The 22,864-nt window shown below is 39.3% G+C and overlaps 2 protein-coding genes across 2 annotated transcripts; both read left to right on the top strand.

Annotated features, from left to right (window-relative positions):
* Positions 1 to 2,262: 2,262 nt before the first annotated feature.
* Positions 2,263 to 3,499, top strand: epd (ependymin; the record flags this gene model as incomplete). Its single annotated transcript, XM_080509016.1, has 6 exons — positions 2,263 to 2,341; positions 2,493 to 2,524; positions 2,639 to 2,776; positions 2,881 to 3,067; positions 3,151 to 3,232; positions 3,373 to 3,499. 6 exons carry the CDS (start codon positions 2,263 to 2,265, stop codon positions 3,497 to 3,499), a joined length of 645 nt encoding a protein of 214 aa, XP_080365142.1.
* Positions 3,500 to 5,458: 1,959 nt separating this feature from the next.
* Positions 5,459 to 22,476, top strand: LOC308139410 (cohesin subunit SA-2-like). Its single transcript, XM_080508852.1, has 34 exons — positions 5,459 to 5,647; positions 8,697 to 8,825; positions 8,918 to 8,996; positions 9,217 to 9,375; positions 9,639 to 9,735; positions 9,829 to 9,905; positions 10,066 to 10,270; positions 10,370 to 10,521; positions 11,389 to 11,462; positions 11,841 to 11,964; positions 12,084 to 12,182; positions 12,825 to 12,904; positions 13,194 to 13,301; positions 13,761 to 13,869; positions 14,030 to 14,147; positions 14,274 to 14,377; positions 14,462 to 14,554; positions 14,625 to 14,714; positions 14,792 to 14,995; positions 15,097 to 15,167; positions 15,562 to 15,649; positions 15,739 to 15,819; positions 16,192 to 16,284; positions 16,385 to 16,559; positions 16,663 to 16,802; positions 16,882 to 16,983; positions 17,174 to 17,322; positions 17,413 to 17,541; positions 17,630 to 17,838; positions 18,147 to 18,414; positions 18,524 to 18,634; positions 18,722 to 18,848; positions 19,214 to 19,291; positions 20,599 to 22,476. Exons 2-34 carry the CDS (start codon positions 8,782 to 8,784, stop codon positions 20,620 to 20,622), a joined length of 3,861 nt encoding a protein of 1,286 aa, XP_080364978.1. The 5' UTR covers positions 5,459 to 5,647; positions 8,697 to 8,781; the 3' UTR covers positions 20,623 to 22,476.
* The last annotated feature ends 388 nt before the right edge of the window (positions 22,477 to 22,864 follow it).

Below are 22,864 nucleotides of genomic sequence, written 5' to 3'. Positions count from 1 at the left end.
TATTGTTATTCTGTAGCAATTAAGCTACTACTACTACTACTACTACTACTACTACTAGTAGTAATAATAATTAAAAAATAATAATAATAATAATAATAATAATACTAATAATACTACTACTACTACTACTACTACTACTAATAATAATAATAATAATAATAATAATTGCATTGGAGCATTTTATCAGAAAATGTACCACTAAAAATGTGAGGAGGACATTTAGGATGTTTAAGGAATTCAAATAATCCAAACAAATTAAATAAATGCTTGCAAACATGTTTACAAAAATAGAAAATAAAATATTCCCGTTTTAACACGAGCTGTTTCTAAAGCTCCAACATAAGAGGAGTAGTTTGGTGTCTGAGGAAAAGACAGCTGCACAAAGAGAGGTTTGAACAACAACACTTTGTGGACCTGGCCGCTGCATTTGATCTGATTTAAACTCCCCAGGACCTGTTTTGTTTGGATCACTGGAATAATGGAAAGGGTATGGGTGGTTCATGGGCTGCTGGCCAAGACTCTTTAATCTGTTGCACAACTTCAAAATTAAGATGTTAAAATGTGTTGTGTCTTTGCTAATTTATGAAGTTTATTGTTTTTTTTAATTATCTTTTTTAAAATATAGTTATACGATAGAAAATGGTTCACTCTTGTCATTTTAGTTTATTATACAGCCTCTATCTTTGTTTGATATTCACTTCATCCAGATGAAGGTTTACTTAATTTTGGAGATGGTTGGACCCTCTCCTATAACATTCACATTAAATCTGAGGTCTATATATTAGATATAGTATGTATATTTGTTTTGCAGCAAGTGATTGCATTTGGCATGCCAGACCAAACTAAATGGACTGAACATTGAACCAGACTTGATGGAGTGACAAAAGAAGAACAAAACAAGTGCTCAGTGGACAACGAATCGCCAATATTCATAAATAACATCCTTAAACTGGTAAACTGAAGCTACACTGTAAACCCAAACAAGCTCACAGAACTCAAAACATTTTGTGTAACAGATTACACAAGAATATTTAAGTGATCTTGTTGAATTTTCAAAGATAATATTTAAATAATTTATATTATATTAACTTAAAACACTTAACAACATCACTTAAATATTCTTGTGTAATTTACTGTTACACAAACAGTTTTGAGTTCTGTGAGCTTGTTCGGGTTTACAGTGTACATGGTTGTGGCATGAGAACTATTAAGGTGGACCAAACCTTAAATAATGATCATAACTTTAAATACCTCTTTAAAATAGATTTCAACCTGTTAAGAATGCAAGCTTCAGCCTGTTTGTATAGGGAAACTTAATATACACATTTGTATCGCAAAATGACCGTCTCAATTGCAAGTTCTTCTTTGGGTAGAACCCCTCGACACTGAAAGAAGAAATTTCATCAATCCAAGATGACTGAGTTACACGTTCTTAAATTTACATAGATTGAGATCATACCAGGATGTGGCTATTTCATTTGGTTCTTCCGCATGACAGATACTATGACTAAGAAGTGTGTAAATGCCATGTCGGTGTTGTGCAACAGAGCGTCATTGGTTTTGTTTTCGGACATATATGTCATGTCATCTTCTTTCGAGTTGTCCCTCATCTTAACTGTAGCATTATGGGAAAAGTGGGAAAAAGTGCTTTTGGGGTTGTTGTTTTTTTTTTTTTGCCTAAACTTAGTTTGGGTTTAGCATTCCAGTTCAACACAGGACATATCATTGGAAAGTGCAGCCTTCTACTTAAAAATACAACCAAAATAAGTAGAGTTGCTAAATGAATTAAAGGGAGTTGACTGTGCACAACATGACCACTTATACAAAGTCAGTGAGCTGAGAGGACATGTTTACATACCCTGAAACTATATCACACTCACATTAACAGAGATTTCGGTGTTCTGTTCACCTCATATGAACCACATGGATCCTTCACAATCTGTTTTGTTGGGGACCCTCTGAGGGGTGCATCTAAGGACATCTCCAAAACAAAACCAAAAAAAATGTTAAAAAAAAAAAAATAACCTGCAAAATGTTTCATGGGGTCAGCTCCAGCAGGGATTAAGGCTGATGTGTTTATACAGCTTGAATTTGAAAGTGGGGGCCGTGATCATCCTGGGCCTTCTTACACAAGAACAGGAGTTTCATGCGCCAGCCTCTTGTCCTATAAAAGCAGCTGAAAACTCAGATATTACTAGATGAGCTGAAGGTTGTATATTGCCATCTCTTACACAAGATTGTGACTCCCTCCGGACCAGGAAAATGTATGCAGCTGTTACGCTTTTCGTCTTCATGTGCTTGACTGCCACCACTCATGCGGACCACCATCATCATCCTTGTCGTAAGAATTCGTACCAGATTTTAAAAAAATCTTTCTTGGTTTGTCATTCATCGCTACACTTCCATTTTGAGTTGGTGTAGTCAACAGATTGATGTCTACATCCGTAACCTAGAGTGTTTAATGTAATTCCTCTAAATCCGTTGCCTTTCAGATTCTCCCAACATGACGGGATTTATGACTGTGGTGAGTTTCTCTCTTCTTTTTTTTTTCTTCAAATCAACTCTGCAGATACTTTTATGTGCATTTCAAAACCCTCTCGTTCATTCTCTCCCAACATTCACCTTCGAATAAAACCAGATGACCCTGAAGGGTGAGGTCAGAGCACATGGTGCATTCACTTACGATTCAATGGGCAAGAAACTCCGGTTCAGATCGAACGAGAGCCACCCTGTCAACACTTCCATAGGCCTGGATGTGCTGATGTTTTTTGAAGAGGTAACTCATCTCAAATTTTTTGGGGGGATTTTGGTTTTTCAATGTAAAGGTCACATTAAGTCGTTGAGCACTTTGATGCCTGAACCTGTGTCTGGTGTTTGCAGGGGGTTTTCTATGAGATTGACAGCAAAAATCAGAGCTGCGAGAAAAAGGCTTTGCAGTGCAGCATTCATCCTATGGATATTCCTGATGACGCCAAGTTTCTCACAGCAGTGAACCTTGGAAATCCATCTATTGAGGGGGAGGGATTAAAAGCCAATGTATGGACTGGGGACATACCAGGCAAAAAAGGTAGAGAGGATGCCTTGAAATATATGACACACATTTCCATGTTGTTCATTTTAACTCAGATATTTCTATTGACTTGACTTCAGGCTTCTACTCCATGTCTGTAACCATGGGATGTTTGCCTGTGACCACCATCTACATCATGGACTCCTCAACGATTCTTTTCAGGTTCGTGATTATTTGAATGCTTTCAACACTCCAGCCATTTTCTAACAGCTTCCAGAGTGACGTTATCTGTCGATACACAGCTTACAATGACTGTCTTTAAAGACATAATGATTGTGAAATTTGTAAAATCTCTCTCACAGCATGCTGGATATTGAAAACGAGATCAAGGATCCTGATCTCCTCGTGGTGCCTTCCTTTTGCAAAGGACAGCCACTGGAGGAGACACCTGAAGGGACAGTAAATACTTTCTACAACGAGTTCATGTAGAGACGGCTTCAGAAGTCAGCAGAATTAAAAGCCCTCTCCGAGCACGACCCACCACAGTGATAGACCTTCTCTCCTTCTAATGTGTGACTCAGCTTTTTCCTTGTGACGCTGTGCTGCATCACATCTCTATCCATCTCATTTCCCACTCACCCATGAAGATATGGCTTTAAATGGATCGCACTGTATAAATACATTCTGGTGTAAAAGAGAAAGGTTCAACATGGATTATAGAATTTAGTCATAATCACAAGCATTTGGTGGCTTTTCAAGCTGGTACTGCTTACAAAACCTGTACAATATGATTAATGGAAGAATAAAATGTCAATGCTGAATAAAGGTGTTTAGTGTTTCATTATGATCTATGATATATGCCACTTTTTTTTTCACATTCATGGTCATTACGCCGAGTGCCATGTCAGGCATAATGACCCAAGTTTTTGACACAAGCCGTTTAAGAACCGTGCGACCAGACTGACTCACAAGAAGGTCGATCTCGACACGAACAAAGATGCAAGACCACAATATAATGCCTCAACCACAGGCAGTGTTGCACCATATTCTTCATCACATTTAGCATTTCCCTGACAGCAACTTGAATTGTTGTAGTAGTTTTGGGAATATGCAACTCAAACAAAAATCTCATCAAAACTTGAGTGACTTTGAGTGTTTACAATATTTCTTTTTCTATTTGTTGTGATTAGTATAGATACCATACAGCCAGGCCTCAATCAATCTTTCACTGCACTTTATTCGACTCAGTCGTGAAGCTGGAGCCTCTCCCAGCAGACGATGGCTGAACAGTGAGCAGGTCGGTTACAGGGCAAACACAGAGGAACAGAAAACCACACACCCTTACATTCACATCAACGGGCATTTTAGAGTGGTGAATAAACCATAAACACTTCTTTTTTTTTAACGATGGATGGAAACTGGAGTTCCTGCAGAATACTCGCACAAGCACAGATAGAACATTAAAAACTTCACATACAAACCCCAACCCAGACTTGAACCAAGGACTGGGCACTTTGAGGACAGAGTGCTAACACCTGTGGGGAATCTACATTACATAACAATATATGAGCGTGATGTGTGGAATGGCAGTCTAAAAGCAACCATGAAAGAACATAAACATTTTGACAACATGAGATTTGGCAAGTGAAAATGAGTAAAATACACAATAAATAATAAAGGAATTAGATGAAATTCAAGGAACCATTTGCCTGTGGGGGATTTTACTTATAAAACTACTTTTAAACTTGTGATTTTTTTTCTGGGTGTTACTACAGACACAGTCTTCTAATAACCAGAAATTAACATGGATCCTACACGTACAGCACAGTAACAAATACTAACACTTTTGGAGCAAACACAAGCTGAAGGGCCATTCTGAAGCTGAGCTTATATTTTGTCCAATAAATGCTGAAAGACACATCCAACATAACAGTAATATGAACCTAAGTTTTGCCAATTTGCTTATAGGAGTTTAAATCACAAATCTGCATGCAGCCACCTTTTAATAATTATTCTGCAACCTTGAGGAGCTCAGAGTGGACAAAACAAGATGTCCTCTTTGTTAAACATAAACTGGTCAAATTTGATCTCAAACAGATTCACTACTAAGATGTGAACTGTGAAAATGTGTACACTTGGTTATGTTTGAGAAATAAAATGTGGTAAGTAGTCGGCGTATTCTGACTCTCAGTTCTTTCAAGTTGAAGATAGTTTATTTTTGTTTTGACTCATTGTATTGAATTAAAATTGTGTGTGTGTGTGTTTTATTTCATACAGATGCATCTCAACAATATGTCAATATCCCCGAGTATTTATTAAATACTAAATCCAGATCTTCTCTTATACAGTGATGACAGTAGAGGTGAGCCTTGGAGCTCTCATACACAGGATATGGCTGTGTGGCTGCAGTACCCGGAGTGGCCGACAGGTGGTGTGTGTGCGCTACATGCACAACAACGAAAACACACACATTAGCCACCAAGGAGCCTCTCAACGTTAGCTGGCAAATTAAACATTATTTTTTCAGGTTTTAAAAAAAAGTGACAGCTCGTGCAGGGAGTTGACAAACGCGCGCACTGTGCAAAGTCCGCGGGGTGTGGATTATTTGTTTTCAATCCGTCTTTGAATTAAAACGAGGTAAGTTGTAAAATGGCGGATAGCTAACGTCAACGTTGATACGGCTTCGTGGGGGGAGTGTGGCTCAAAAGAAAAAACAGCCGTGATCGGTTTCATCTCCTGTCACGAACACGGAAAATATACCGCATTCATAAGATAATAAAATAAACACGGTTGTCATGTTTCGATCTCGTATTTCCAGCTGCTGTTTACGTATGCTCGTCTGCGTAGCCAGTTGCGGCTAACAGTAATGCTACTTAAGCTAGCAGTCGACGAGATGAGCGTTAAATCTGTGAAGGGACTTTCAGTCGTCGCGATCGAGGCTCGGTTTTGATGATTAGATGGACGAGTGACTCTCGCTGATGAGAGCTTCGATGCCTCGCCAGGATGATGTATCAGTAGGATGAGGGAGCTGCTTTGGCACGTCAGGAGGAGATGAGACTGGAGAAGAGTCAGCAGCAGTTCGGGAGGCATCTCCAGTCCTCTCTGCACTTCCGAAGTATACAACTGCGCCTGTCAGAGGTGTTGTCAGATCAGCTTGTTTCAGATCCGAGCTGTGTTTACTACCAACTGCGATCTGGAAGTACCTACCCACAATAATGTCCTACCACCAGTCCAGGGGGAGTCATTAGCTTTTACACCCTGCGCGTCCGAATTAAGGCGCCTCGACGCCAGGCCTTTAGTCTGTTTAGAACACAAACAGCCGTGTGGATTGTTTACAGTTCCGGGTTCTGCCACTTCGTCTGATCAAGCAACGTTACAGAAATTTTATTAAACTGTAGTAAAAGTCTTAATGGTTGCGCAATTTCTTCTTAAACGTGCCCGTTTGGGCTCATCGACTTGAACGAACCACAGCCAGCGAAAAGTCTTCCTACTTCTCTCATGTGTCTCTGCACAACATACCGATCCTACATGTATCACTCACAAGTTAAACAAGAACAGACCACGAGCTTCATATCTATGGTTTAATCAGAGATCAAACTTATTTACCATATATGATGAATGTCCTTTACGCTGAACACATACACATAAAATCAAGCTGAATAAGGGAACGTGCGTATTAAGAACATGGTAAATTATGTTTTGCACAAACCTTACAATTTACCTGCGATAGATTAATGAAATTTAATCTAAAGCTTATCAATTGTGAAGAAAAAGACTATCTGATGTTGTGAGTTTCAGCCAAAGGTGTAATGTTTTACAGCACAAACATTTTGTCATGCTTTATGGCCATAAACAGATTTTTTTTTTTTTTAATCCATCAATTTATTAAAAGCTTCATATGTTGTATTTAGCATTTTTCTTGGTAGTAAACTGGGATTGGCTCCAGCTTCTTGCATCACAGTTAGATTAAGTGTTATATGGTTGGATAGAGTCTTCTTTTTATGTCTTTACCTATAAAGCTAATCTTCCCTCGCAGTAGTCTAAGTGAGTGCGAGACATTATTCACAATATAATCAAATAATAATATGAGCAAATGTCTCATTCGCCGTGTGTTGTCCCCACCAGATGGACAAGTCATCTACAATGTGCCCAGAATATGACTTAATCGTAGTTTCAGTTTGGCCTACAAGATCGTCTTGGTGTGAGTAAGAGCTCATTTCTGTCACTGAGCAGGATCAGTCAGAGATTTATTATTGCTCTATTAAAGCCGAGGCCATGTACTATTTACATGCATATGTGTGAAACAGTTGCAAATTCAAAAATACAGATCACATATATGGTTGGCTGAGGCTCTCCTGAGCAACAAGCACCTCTGGTGCTGTTAACAGGCTGCCAGTGCAAATACCGAGGAGGATACAGGACAGGATGATCTAATGTGGCAACCCCGAACAGGAAGATGCTGTAAGAAGAAAAATTATATTTTCAAAAGAGCAGGAACTGGCCACTCCAGATTTTCAAAAAGTGGGATCCAGCAATACAGATTGCAGATGATTACTTTAGCTATTAATAACATTGCCTTAAGCCTTGTTTCTTGACTTTTTCAGTAAGGTATGGCAAGTAAAGGAGAGCCCACGATGTGCATTCATTCCATAACGTTATTGATCTGTGTAGTTCACCCTCTGTTCTGATTTAAGGTGTAAATGCAGCTCAAGTAGCTGCAGAGTGACAGTGCTACCAAGCCTATGAGTTGTGTTTAATGTTTGTGGGGGGAATAAGTCACTGACTGTCATTATTTACTCTGAAACAAGACTGTTGCCAGGTAACAGCTAAGATCCACCTCTTGAATTGTTAAAAAAAATATTCAAACAATTCTTGTTTTTTAAGTTTTATAGCAAAAGCAAATTATTGTTTCAAGGACTTTGCCTCAGGCGCAGCAAATAACAGCTCTTTGTCTTAACGTTGCATGAGGGGAGACTTCTGACCACAACATCACTGTGCCATCCAACACCCAGTTCCACTTCGACTTTTATTTATTTATTTTTTGCTGCTTTATGTGAATTGTCCAATCCAATCAAACCCCCTTAAACCAGAATGTTTATCAGTTTGCCTGAAGTCTTATTATCTAAGCATTAAATTTGCCATGTCGAGCTGACTTAATAGAAAATATTCTGTAACTCAGATTGAGGAAGCACTGTTGCTGTGTTGACACTTTTTTCCATTGCTGCTTACCTAACGGAATTCGTATTGGCAGAGTTTAGCGACTATTTAACTTGCACGGTCATTTATTTTAAATATTTGGTCACCCTTTTAGAGACACATTAACACTTGATTGAAATCCAGTGTTTGTTTTTCCGTCAGTGTGTTCACACAGAGTATGTGTGTGTACATGCATGTGGCTGCCTCTTCACCATTATCCAGATAAGGTATCTTGACAAGAGTCCATAAGCCCTGAATAGTGTGTTAAAGTCTACTGGGAATTTTCTGACAGGGTTCAGTTGGTGGAGCAGGTCGCCATCTCGTCCCAAAGTTAATGTTTAGATAGCTCATCTCGCCGCACCCATATGTTAAAGGATCCTCAAGCCAAGACACCGAATCCTAAGTTTCCCCTGATGGTTTACATTTTTACAAAGGACGGTCGGTCATAAATGATTGTTTTGTAACTGGTCGAATTTCTTTTTCTTCGCAGGTGTTGCTGAAATACATCTCTTCTTGTTTGAGGTCCAGAGCAGTCGAGGCACCCAACACCAGCCGAGCCAGAAAATGTTCCAGAAATGATAGCAGCGCAGGATTTGCACACAGAGTTTCAGTTTCCTCCGTAAGTGATTCATCGCAGAAACTGTGCCATCAAATCAAATCATGATCACCTTTTGTTTTGCCTGTGGCAGTGAATTTATGCGATGTCTACAGGGAGGCAGAATCTCAGTTGTCATCGGATACCGACCTTGAGGATCCTGATGGCAAAAATGCAAAGTCAGGAAAGGGCGCGGTATGTTTCTAATTTTTCATCGGAGTAGTAAGTGTATTAACAATGATTATGCTGCAGTTTTATCACACCACAATTCACTTCTGCTTTACTGCCTGTGTGTGATTTAAGGTTTCATTAGGGAATCTTTAATTTTCAACACGCGCATATAAAAATTTAATAATTAATCCATGTGTCCTCGAGCGGTAGTTTTACTAATATATTATCACTTTCTCCCCAACAGGCCGCCAAGAAAGGGAAGAAGGCCCTTGGGGAGAGGGCCAGAGGAGGGGGGGCCGGGAGGGTCCCTGCTGCTGGCAGGGTGAATGGCCATCATCACGAGAATGGGATGGAGAACATGACTCTTTTTGAGATGATTAAAATGGGGAAGAGTGCCACACAGGTGGGTTTACCGGCTTTGGTCATGCTTTGTACTTTCCTCTTATTTTCATTCCAGTAATTCCAAGCTCTGACAATATTTTCACAGTTTTAGTCCCGGTGGCTGAAATAGTTTAGGTACTTTTCATTACTTAATGGATAAAATCTGTCATTGGTTTTAGGATAGCCAGATTATTTCTAATAATGCAAACTATTTTAAATCATTTCTACATTTTTATTGCATGAGCACATATTGGGGTTAAACTCAGGTTATGTTTTATTCTCCAGCCTGTTGTTGATGACTGGATCGAGGCGTACAAACTTGACAGGGACACTGCTCTTTTGGACTTAATCAACTTCTTCATTCAGTGCTCTGGTTGTAAAGGTAGGAGCTTCACGTTGTATGTCAGAGTATGTAGCAGTCCTGAGAGCAAATTCTAATGCTGAATATATTTACTGGTGTTGTTTCATCTCATAGGTGCGGTGAGTGGCGAGATGTTCAGGAATATGCAGAACTCTGAAATCATCCGCAGAATGACAGAGGAGTTTGATGAGGTAATGCAGACTGGGTTTTAATATAATTGAATTTACAAAAGAATAAAAAGATCCATAAATCTGTGCAGTTATACAAAAGCATGAGTTGTTTTCATAAAAGAAGCCATTAATATTGATAATAATGGTATAAAACAAAGGTATTTCTGCTGTCATTACACAGGACAGTGGCGACTATCCATTAACTCTCTCAGGACCACAGTGGAAAAAATTCAGGATAAGCTTTTGTGACTTCATCGCTGTTCTGGTGCGACAGTGCCAGTACAGCATCATTTACGATGAATACATGATGGACACGGTCATCTCACTACTCACGGGCCTGTCGGACTCACAGGTCAGGGCATTCAGACATACAAGCACACTGGCAGGTCAGTATCGGTGCGTCTATATTCCCATTCTTCATGCAGTTACTATCTGGGAAGCCGTCGCTCTTTCAGGCTTGTGTTGAACTTTGTTTGCTCGGGCAGCCATGAAGCTGATGACGGCCTTGGTGAATGTTGCTCTCAACCTGAGCATCAATATGGACAACACACAGAGACAGTACGAGGCGGAGAGGAACAAAGTCGTAGCAAAAAGGGCCAATGATAGACTGGAGCTGCTGTTACAGAAGCGTAAGGAGGTGAGGAGAACAAAAGTTGGTTTACACAAGCTATTTTTGAACTGTTTGGTTCTGGGGATTTTTTCATGTTGAACGACTCTCCCAGACAGTGTTTCCCCAAAACCAAAAGTTTCTATTGTCTGTTTCTCTGGACATCCATGAAGACATTTTGTTTCTTTTTTATTGAACTGAAGTTGAGGTAGATCAATCCAGATGCATTAAGGCATTTTTTACCATTAGCTTGGAAAACCACAGGCAACAAGAGTGTTTGTTATTTCAGAGCATACAAACTAAACGCTGACACAGGTATTCATGCAAATATTCCAAATCAAGAAATATAAAAAAAAAAAAAAAGTTTCAACTTGGCAGATAGTAGAGCACTGGTAATTTAACAGGGACTAAAATGGAACCCCTAACAGTAATTTGGGCACTGAAATGGTCCATGTGTCACTAAGACCAACTCAAAATAAAGTAGAAATGTCCCCCAATGTTCACAAAACAAGCCTTAAATATTTTCTGAGTACGGTTTTCAATGCTTCAACACCTGATTTTATTTAAAGAGCATAATTTGTAAAACTGTAAAGACAGTTAAAATCTATATTTTCTTTCTATATCACATGAAAGTATAAATAAATAGGCACGGTGGCCTTCTATCACAGGACTAACAGAGAGAAAACACAGTCATACACTTATATTCACACAGGCAATTTTAGAGTGCCCAAATCCATAGTAATCAATAATCTCTTCTCCAGGACTTCATTCTTTAGAGAAGATCTTATTAGCTTGTATTTGGGGTTAATTTTCAGGAATTTAAATGTTGATTGATACGATGATATATTGTTTTTTTGGTTGTTTTCACAGCTTGAAACATTGCGTCTTTTCTTTCAGCTTCAAGAAAACCAAGATGAAATTGAGAACATGATGAATGCAATTTTCAAAGGAGTGTTCGTTCATAGATATCGGTATGTCAATCCTCCCCTGACTCTCACAGTGCATGCTGAGGATGAGAGTTTCCTGTCAGGCCTCTAGTCATACTTGAGTCTTTTCCCATGCGGCTTGGAGCTGTCAGTGTCTATTTGTAGCTCTTTGGCGCCCTCTAGTGTCACGTTTCTGCCAACAACCACACAAGTCTGAGACCTGCCTGTGGTGAACACCTGTTGAAAACAAAAAGGAAATAATAATGTATTTCTGTCAATGTAATTGAGCATCTGCAGAAGCAGATATGTCATAAACAACCTTAACTTGCATAAACAGTAACGTGAAGTCAGCAGTTTGAATCCAGACACACTGTAGATAATGTGCAGTGACTGAACTGAGGCTCTTTCTCTGATGTCTGGCAGGGATGCAATCGCTGAAATCCGAGCTGTTTGCATCGAGGAGATCGGCGTGTGGATGAAGCTCTACAGCGACGCCTTCCTCAATGACAGCTACTTGAAGTATGTTGGCTGGACAATGCATGACAAGGTGAGCAGATATGGTATGTAAGAACAGGCTAAAACCAAAGGAAATTCTTCCTTCTTGACTCTGAGCATTCATCATTGGGGAGGTACATTTTACAAAAAAATTGTTTTCTTTGAATCCAGCAAGGCGAGGTGCGATTGAAATGCTTGACTGCCCTGCAAGGCCTCTTCTACAACCGAGAGCTCAGCACTCGACTGGAGCTCTTCATAAGTCGTTTCAAGGTGAGCCAGAAGCTCCACTTCTTCAATACCATTTACAACAAGGATGTCAAGCATAAGGTCAAACGGGCCAGAGCCAGCATGTAGGATGAACTTGCATAAATAAATAAGGGAGAACTTGACAGCCAATTTTCAATAAAACCAACACTGAGACTGAGAAATGCACAACAAAGGCTGCAATGCCTGTAACATTGCAGCAGTAAAAACAAGTTACGAGTGAAACAGGATCAGCATGAAAGACTTTTTTTAGGTGAGAGTGTTTCAAAACACACGCTGCAGGAATTGTGCAGCCTGGTTTTTCTCCATGAATTTTCAATTTGTTTATATTGCAATGATAAATATGATTTTACGTTTAACAGGAAATGTTCCCAAATGTACTTGTACAGTCCTGCACTGTAACAAAACCATGAGGAATCTGGGGCTGTATTTATTAGTTAATATGCTATGATATGAAACTTGGCTTTATGTGGCCCCGAAAATTAGAGCCTCCAGCTTTTGAGGCTGCTTGTTTGTTTCACACTTGGAAATACACTTCATTCCAACTTATTTTTGATACAATTGTAAAAGTGGCTTTGTTTGGATCGTGCTTATATTTGTAATCCTTCAGAGAACTGATTTGACTCCGTGCTTGATTCTCTCTCACAGGATCGCATCGTCTCTATGACTCTGGATAAGGAGTACGATGTCGCAGTGCAAGCTATTAAACTTCTGACTCTTGTTTTACAGTAAGTAACACCCAATCTTTTTAGATAAATAATTTGAATGAATAAAATGAATATATGCCTGCTGTAAAACTTATCATGGCTCGGGATACAATGTTTAGTTTGGTCTATTAGAGCTGTCAGATTTATTTATTTTTAGCAGTGTGCCCAATACTTAGAAATTACTTCCATAAAATATTTCACACCCGCTGTCATCAGTAAGTCTAAATGCATCACAGGGCTTGCTCTGTGTCTCTTATAAGTGAGTGCACATGGCTTTTATCACTGAGACAGTGTGTGTTTTCTGTAACAGGAGTTGTGACGAGGTCCTGACAGCGGAGGACTGTGAGAGTGTTTATCATCTGGTTTACTCGGCACACCGACCCATCGCTGTTTCTGCAGGGGAGTTTTTGTTCAAGAAGTAAGTGTTTTCTTTCATCAAGATGCCATTGACCCGCCGTACTTTATGGTTTTATTTGCGTAGTACTGACGGCAACCTTGATCATTTTATCATATGAACAGACTGTTTGATTCAGTTGAGTCTGGCTGAGGAAGAGTAACGAATGGACATTTACACTTTTATTTCACTCAGCCTCAGATTCTTGACTTCATTCAACTTGATCAAAAAAAAACATGCATATTGTACATATGATTCTATTTCTTCTGTATTTAAATTTTACATCCTCAAAGTCCCCTTTTTCTATATTCAATCGGTGCTTTGACTTGTATTATGCAAGCAATACTTTAATACTTAAGTTTATATGAAATCACTGTAAACATGTAAAATGTCATCCTGTATTGTTATTAAAGGAACTGCAATGTGCTTTTTTTTTTTTACTTTTCACCACTTACTTGCAATCCTCCATTCTGCTTATTGAAGGCTGTTCAGCCATCGAGGTCCAGAGGATGAAGGACTTCCCAGGAGAGGCAGGCAGAGCCTTAATGGCAGCCTCATCAAGACTACTGTCTTCTTCTTCTTGGAGAGTGAGGTGACCAGACTGCTGCTTGATGCTGTTCCCATTTTAATCACAAAACCCAATCGGGATTTCAGACATTCTAGTTGTTGGAAAACGATTAGAATTTTGCATCAGAATCCTTTTAACATTATTTTTCCTATCACCTGGCTGTCTTGTGTCTGGTATTTTTCAGCTTCATGAACATGGAGCCTACCTGGTGGACAGCTTGTGGGAGTGTGGGTCCGAGCTGCTCAAAGACTGGGAGACGATGATCAGTTTGTTGTTGGATGAGCCCGTGCCAGGAGAGGAGGGTGAGGGAGTGCTGCCCAACATAATTGCCTTCTGAGATATTTAGACTAATAATTGTAGGAAATTTCTGGATTTCAAAATTTTGTTCCCCCGTTTTCTTTGTCGTTACTTCGTTTCTTCCATACCAGCCCTCACTGACAGGCAGGAAACCGCCCTGGTTGAGATCATGCTCTGTGCCATCAGGCAGGCTTGTGAATGCCACCCTCCAGTCGGCCGAGGCTCAGGGAAGAGGGTGAGCGTCTGCAAATCACGCTTGATATCGGGGCCTGAAATGTATTTCTTGAGTGATTTCATGTCGCTATTTTGCATTGAAAAGGTACTGGCTGCAAAAGAGAAGAAAACTCAGCTGGATGACCGGACACGGATCACAGAGATGTTTGCAGTGGCTCTGCCTCTGTTGCTGGCAAAGGTGAGCACAACAGTTTAGCCTGTTTCATTCTCAACTCTCCAGACTAATTGCTGTGTCTGTTTTGTCTCAGTACTGTGTCGATATTGATAAAGTCACCAACTTGCTACAAATCCCAAAGTACTTTGATCTCGACATCTACACGACTGGACGCTTGGAGAAGGTTTGTCACTGTTGGAACTTCTATTCACATCACAACAACCCAAAACACAAGCCGTAAACAACGATGTTTTCATTCAGCATTTGGATGCCTTGTTGCGACAAGTGTGGGAGGTTGTGGATAAACACACCGACATGGAGGTCCTGGAGGCCTGCTCCACCACCTACCACCATCTCTGCAACGATGAGTTCACCATCTTCAACCGCGTGGACATCACTCGATCCCAGCTGCTCGACGAGCTCGTCGACAAGTTCAATAGGCTTCTGGAGGACTTCCTGCAAGAGGTACTGCAGATGCCAAGAGACTCTGCTTTAATTCATGCTCACGTATGTCTATTTAAAGTGTGTGTCCAGGATTTAGCAGGTCTGATCTGTTTGTTTGTCAGGGTGAAGAACCAGACGAGGATGATGTTTACCAGGTTCTGTCGACACTGAAGAAGATCAGCGCTTTCCACAAGTAAAGCATTTCGCAAGTCTGTGCTTAACATTTCAACTCACTACACATTGACGACGGTTGGATAATCAAAATGAATTTGTATTTAGTTGCACTATTCTGGTATTTTTAATGTTGTTTAATGTGTATTTTAACTACAATTAGTCACACTCCCAAGTTTCACAGACAGAATTTATATTATCACCATCAGTAGAAGGACATTTTTTGTACTTTCTGAATAAATAATGACAGAAAAAGGTTGTTTTTTTTCTGAAATGAAATTAAAGAATTAGACAGTTTATATTTGCCAGCGTCTTTCCCTCTTATGACTTTGGAAGTCACAAAAACTAATTGTATATTATTTTCATAAATGCATATATATTATTCATTTACATTTGTTTTGCTTTTCTGCTTGCAGTGCACATGACCTTTCAAAGTGGGATCTCTTCACAAGCAACTACAGGCTACTCAACACAGGACTGCAAAACGGGGATATGCCTGAACAGGTATTACAGCCCCAGCAGTCGAATCGCCTTGAGATTTGTCCTTATCATTTAGTAAGCATCTGATTTCTGCTTGATTCTTTTCCCCTCAGATTGTGATTCAGGCGATGCAGTGCACTCACTACATCATCCTGTGGCATCTAGCGAAGGTTTCAGATGGCACTTCTTCAAAGGTACTGGTAAAATGAACTAATAAGAAAATATAATATAATGAGATGTGATGGTCACATAAAAAGGGCATTTGTCAAATAAATATGATAGTATTGCATCACATTTTTATGGCAAAACTGCTATATTTCCTTATTACTATTATGATTTTACCTGAACATTATGACAAATGTTCATTATGGCTTTAAAGACTTCAGTGTACATCTTCTGTCTATCACCAAAGTAATTATTAAATGTTTTCCATTAATGGCTGGCTTTGATTCACTACTGTGCTATATCTCAATTTTATATGGCTCAAACTTCATTCTCACACTTGCGCTTGGACAACTGGATAATTATAACTAATATGAAAATCACTGTCAACTTATCATTTTCAGGCTGACATGGTGACCTTAAGAAAGCAAATGAGAGCTTTCTGCTTGATGTGTCAGCGTTACATAAATACCATCAACACAGCTGTCAAAGAACAGGTGGGATTATGATTCCTCTTTTCTTCCTCTCCTGTATACGTGATTTTTATTCAGGTTTCTTATTATTATCAACAATGCGGATGGGTTGTGTTTGTTGCAGGCCTTCACCATACTGTGTGATCTGCTCCTCATCTTCAGCCACCAAATTATGTCCTCAGGCCGCGAACAGCTGGAGCCTCTGGTCTACATGCCAGACTCTTCTTTACAGGCAGAGCTGCTCAACTTCATCCTGGATCAAGTTTTTATTGATCAGGATGATGACAGCAACAGCACAGGTTAAAAAGAATCAATTCCCAGTCTTCCCAAACTACATTCAAGATGTCTCTAGTTATTTAAAAAAAACCAAAAAAACATTTCTGTAATGTTTTTATTTTTCAGATGGACAGCAGGATGATGAAGCCAGTAAAATCGAGGCTCTGCACAAGCGGAGAAACCTTCTTGCCGCTTATTGCAAACTAATCATTTACAACGTTGTGGAAATGGACACTGGAGCAGATATATTTAAGCAGTACATGCGGGTATGTTGAAATCTTTCAGTTCTGTAATCAAACATCATTGGCCTCACTCTTTTTGTAATATTTGTCTTTTTCTAAACAGTATTACAATGATTATGGAGACATCATTAAGGAAACAATGAGTAAAACAAGACAAATCGACAAAGTACAGTGTGGAAAGACACTCGTACTGAGCCTGCAGAAGGTAAAACACTGTATTCAGGTGGAGACAGTGCTTAGTGATTCCTTGTTTATTGTTTGTATTTCAATAATTGATACAATCTTGATCATCCAGAATGCATTTAGTGTCAGAATCAGATCTGACAATTAAATGTCAGAATCAGATCTCTCACACTGTGTTCTAAAAGTGACATATATGTGATCATCCGTTTCAGTTGTTCAATGAGATGCTGTCAGAAATCGGCTTCAGGTGTGACCGCTCGTCGTCGGCCTTCTGTGGGATCAAAGAGCTCGCTCGGCGGTTCTCGCTCACCTTCGGCTTGGATCAATTGAAAACCAGAGAGGCTATAGCAATGCTTCATAAGTAAGCAGTTGTCTTGAGTGGATGTTATTGATTATGCCATTCGATTTCCTTCAGTAAGTTTTCAATTTCTCGTTTCATTATTTGTTTCAGGGATGGGATTGAGTTTGCTTTTAAAGAACCCAGTCCCCAAGGAGAAGGCAATCCTCCGCTTAATCTGGCGTTTTTAGACATCCTGAGCGAGTTCTCGAGCAAACTGCTTCGACAGGACAAGAAGACAGTGTATGTTTGAGCCATAGTGTGTTACAAGAGCATGGATCTGATCAAGACCTCGGAAAACACACTACCATTGTGATCCTGACTTTTTCAGGCACGTGTACTTGGAGCGATTCATGACCTTTCAGATGGCCCTGCAGAGGGAGGACTGCTGGTTGCCACTCATCTCGTACAGGAATTCCCTCCAGGCCGGTGGGGATGATGACACAATGTCTGTCATCAGCGGGATCAGCAGTCGAGGGTCCACCATCAGGAGTAAGAAGTCGAAGCCAGCTGCTGCGAGCAAAAGAAAACTACCCGAAGGTAAGCAGTTTTGATTCATAATTAATGTATGTAAATTGACGTGCAAGATGACTTTATCTGCACCAAAACAACTGTGAAGTGAGTCATTCTTACAGTTACAGACTGATATTTTCTTACGATGCATAAAAGGTATTTTGATGCGAGTCTGTGTATCTTAACTGTGTTGTCTTTGAACTATCAAATATTTACTCGGATGGTTTGTGAAAGTCACAGGAGGCTACCATCATCATAACAAATCAGAGGGCACAAACACACAACTGTGCATTTTGCGAACTTCAACTTGTGCCACACATGTATTTCTCAAGCAGAAGAGAACAGCTGCAGCAGCAGTGTTGCCGTCTGGCTGAACCGGGAGCAAAACGTGCAGACTCCGATGATGATGCATTCGCCCCACCTCACCTCCACGGTGCTGCGCGATCCAAAGAAGATGAGGCCCGAGGACAGCTACACAGCTGCACAGTTCACAATGCCCGTAGAGCAGCCTCCTCATCAACCTGTGGCTCCGCAGCAGCAGCAGCAGCAGCAGCAGCAGCAGCCGCAGCCATACAATCAACACCAAGCTTCCATTGATTACAAGTACAATATTGATCTTAATGTCGTACCTCATAATAATGACCTGAAAATGTTACATGCTCCTTTTCTTTAGCTCAATAGTGCAGATTTTGAAATAATTCCCATGTCACAGCACCCAGGTTACTTGGATGATAACACAGAGACAACAAGCTGAGGCTCGGCAGCAGCAAGAGCGGGTCAGCATGCACTACGCCAAGATGAGGAGCCACATGCAGCAGGCGCTGTAAGATTGTCTTTGCTGTACAATGACGACGGGTTCACATGTTGAAAATCCCTAACAACTGATGCATTTGTCTTGTGTTCTCCACAGTCGTCGAGGCTCCGGGCTCATGGAGGACGATGAGGAGCCCATAATGGAGGATGTGATGATGTCATCTGAGGACCGCCTGGAAGACATCAATGAGGGCATGGATTTTGATACGATGGACATCGATTTGGTAAATTAGTGAATATTAAAAGGAATTTTTGCATGCTATAGAAATGCTACAACAACCCCAACAGTCATTTTTTTTAAGGCCAGCAAAAGTATTTATTTTATTGAAACAATAACAATTTTATGTTGAGTTGATGATTAAAATCCCAGTGAATGCATGTTTTTGTAGAAACTGAAAGGAGTGTTATTGCTCATCAGTGGTTTCACTAATTCAAATTTGTCACACCATTAAGTTTAAATGATTAGATCTTATCTGAGGGAACTATCGGGATGTTCTTTTTAAGTGTTATTATACGCCGAATCACTACAATCATATTTTCATGTCACTATTTGGTGCATCGATCTAATTGAGCTGCTTTTATTTTCCAGCCGGCGTCAAAGAACCGCAGAGAGCGAACTGAACTAAAACCAGACTATTTTGATCCGTCTTCTATCATGGATGATTCGGTAGGATTATTCCACTCATCACCACTGTAGTTTATGACAAAACAGGAACATTTGGCCACACTTTTTTGTGCCATAGATGTAACTGTTATGAGCAACTTCTGTTATCCACTGCAGAGAAACTCCACCATTAATCAGTCTTTTGAGTTTTCACAAATGTAAAGTGGCCCTAAACATTTTGATGTTGTTCATTTTAAGCAGTAAGTTTGGAGTGAGCCTATTTCAAAATAAGCAATAAAAAAATATTTTCAATAAATGATAAAATACCTTTAAAAAAAAAAAAAGCTTAGTATTGCACATTCACACTACGATCAGTCAGTATTTTTTCTGTCTGTGTGCAAGCAGATCGACATAAGTTACAATGTAGAATTCCAGAGTAATCCTTGTGCTCCTCACTCTCTTGAAAGACAGTTTGAAGGAGCATGGATCTTTATTCTGTGCTTGTCTGTGTGCTTGTGTATAGCTGTATTACAGTAAACACCAACTAACAACCTGGCATGCACCTCCAGCATCTTCAGGGCTTCTGTGTGTACGGTGATTGTTAACAGAGTGTTGCTACCTGAACGGGAATATTTTCTCAAATCAGCTTTGGATGGTTGATCTCAAATACTGAGTAAACACAGAGAGTGATGAGGTCTGTGTTATGACCTGTAAGTTTATGTAACATGTAGGTGGATCAGTGTGGGAGTAGCATACCAAAAATAGATTTATACATGGAGTTGTAAAAGTCTGAATAAGGACAGTAATGGCCAATAGACTGAGGAATACAAAGTGCAGTGATGGATGAGATGTTTACATCCAGGTGTAAATCTTGGCGCTCCAGGATGAGCTGAATCTAATAAGTGTGCTGGGGAATTCCTATAGAAAATATCCCTACAGTTTAAAAGAGGGAGGAAAGAGGCCACAGCAAGCTGTTTCCTTGCAATAAAAGAACAACATGATTTATTTCTGAAGAACAAACCTAATTTCAGCCACAGTTCCTTCAGAGATTATCAACATGAGCTTTTAAGGTCAATGTTGGCAAGTTCAATGGGAAAGTGAGAGGCTGAAATGGTTTGGTCGTGTATGTCGGAGAACTGCTGTGAAAGAGAACACGCATGTAGAGATGATAAAGGAGACAGGGGACGAGAAAAATATAACCTGCTGTGTCAAATCCAATGATGCGGAAAGAAGAAAGAAGTCTGGTTCTCTCTTCATCTTGGACCGAATCAGAAATCACAATTGTTACTATCTGTCTAAAACATTCAGTTTTTCCTACCGTTAGGATGACAAATGTCTAAATCCTTTTTTTTTTTTCTGTTTGTCTCCAGGTTCTCAATGTGTCCATGTTTTAATATCAATTGTGGGGGACGGGGAAGACAATGCGGCCTCCAAACCTTCAGAAGATGATCGGACTGTTTCCTGTGAAAAGGACACCAACGTTTGCCTCTTTAAAACTTTGTTGCAACATAGAAGGAGAGCTTGAATTAAGAGTTTTATTCTGCTATTTCGGCACGCTGGACTTTTGTCATGCTGCAGGGGAAATGTTTGTTTTGCTAAATCGGAGCGGGATCTATTTGCAGTGGAGCCTTTTTGAGCGTGTGAAAACTGCCAGGATGGGTATTTGTGTGGCCGTTGCATGGTGATCAGACTCTTTAAGTGGCAGTAATTCAAACCAATATCATAAACCTTTAAACTTTTATATTTAAATCAACTGAAAATGTAAATAAATAGCGGCCAATATAGAGGAGAGGTGAACACAACTTCATGATCACCAGAGGATTTAATATACAGAGCCTGACAGAGAGATTGTTGAGCACCACACTGGCTCTGATCTTTGTCTCAGATGTTTTAATCTTATAGCCATACTTTTACAAGTTATCAGCGAATCAAATCATTGTGAGGTTTCTCAAGGCCGCGTACGATTGGAAAGGTGTGAGTGATGTTGCCTTCACCTGCTGTACTAAACTGTAGATCCTGGCATGGCATGTAGCCATATATTTCAAAAAACAAAAAACAAAAAAAACAACCTGTACACAAGTGGAGTATAATGTGAACTGGTGTGTCATGTTGTTCTAAGGCCTTGCCACAGATGATATACAGAATTCTGAAATTTCTTTTTGATGGTATTTTTTAGAAACGTGTTCTGCTTTTATACCTTATAGATGACTTTGATTTATAGACATTTTGTAACGACAATCAAATGTAAATGAATGGTTTCTAATAGTGTCACATAGATACTAAAGTAATCCTTTTTAATGGGAACAATTATGTTACTGTAGATACAGCCGGCTCCGTTGTGGTGATCACACTAATTGATCACCGCATCTGAAATTATTTTGTAATATCGGGAGCATTCATATGATCATTCATAAAATCTACATGTAACCTCTCCTATATGCTGACGAGTTCTTCCCACTGTATACTATCAAATAATATCTATTAACAAAGACATGTCATGATCACTATTACTATCTTTAGAGGAATTGTTTGCGAAAATGGTGAAGAAAGATGTTTGTTTTTTGGGGGGGTTTGCAGACTTTTATTTTTTAAATTGGTTTGGTGTACTACTGTTGCGTGTATAAAAAAATCATAGAGCTATTCTAAATTACAAAGTTTTCAATACTTAAATCAACTATGATACTATCAGATTTGTATATTATACAATTACAAATGTGTAATATATTGTGCATCGGTGCTTATTTTATATCTGCAGTTTCCTGTGTGGACTTCTTGGTTATTGTTAAGGATAAAGAATGTAACTCTTTAATGCTACTAACGGGAAAATTCTGTTTAGTAATATGCTGCGATTTTTCTGTTTCTCGATCTCCCTATTTGGCAAATCGGAAGATGTGTTCATATTGTAGTTAGAGATAAATCCCTTAAGTTACTCTGAATGTCACTGTAAAACTAGAGAAACAAATCGTGTGGGTTTGACTTCTGCAAATTTATAACTATTCACACTAGGCAAATAAGAACAGTATATGTATTAATTGCCTGTATATTTACATAAATCATTTCATCTGGGTTCTATTCTGTTTTGCATTGAACTGCTGAAATGTGCATACATCTGTATGTTTATATACATATTTAAATATATTACATTTTGTGTTTTTCCCCCCCATTTACAAAGTGCCGGTTGCATCCTTTATTGTTTGTATTTATGTCTGGAGATGTAACATGAACAGAATAAACCATCTACAACTGTGTGATGATTCTAATAATGTCAATCCATCCTCTATGAACAATCTGCATCCTCTTTTGTTCAGGCTATAAACATTTAAGTGATTATATCTTCAATTATTTCACAATAAGATGCTCCATTTGACAATAATTACCAGAGTGTAGTATTAGAACACTTTGTACTATAAGAGATTTCCTCCACGTATCACAGTCATTTTTAATGAAACATAACTAGATTTAATTTATGGACATCATCGTTACATCGATTTTATTTTTGTTTACATCCTTCCTAAATTCATGGTTTTTAGCATTTTTTTTTTAAAGTCCTGCTTTGAGAGATGTTTGCTTTCATAAAGATCCACCGTTAAAAAGCCTCCAAAGCTGACGTTTGTAAATGCAAAGTGAAGGATCAGA

This window comes from Blennius ocellaris, assembly GCF_963422515.1.
Source record: "Blennius ocellaris genome assembly, chromosome: 14".
NCBI lineage: Eukaryota > Metazoa > Chordata > Actinopteri > Blenniiformes > Blenniidae > Blennius > Blennius ocellaris.
The sequence above is the reverse complement of the archived record's forward strand: the minus strand, read 5'-3'. Positions and strand labels throughout refer to the sequence as shown.

Coding starts and splice junctions, on each gene's coding strand:
- LOC308139410 (XM_080508852.1), top strand. CDS start 8,782: ATGATAGCAGCGCAGGATTTGCACACAGAGTTTCAGTTTCCTCC. Junction 11,965..12,083: donor GCTGGACAATGCATGACAAG/GTGAGCAGATAT, acceptor CTTTGAATCCAG/CAAGGCGAGGTGCGATTGAA. Junction 13,302..13,760: donor GGGGAGTTTTTGTTCAAGAA/GTAAGTGTTTTC, acceptor TGCTTATTGAAG/GCTGTTCAGCCATCGAGGTC.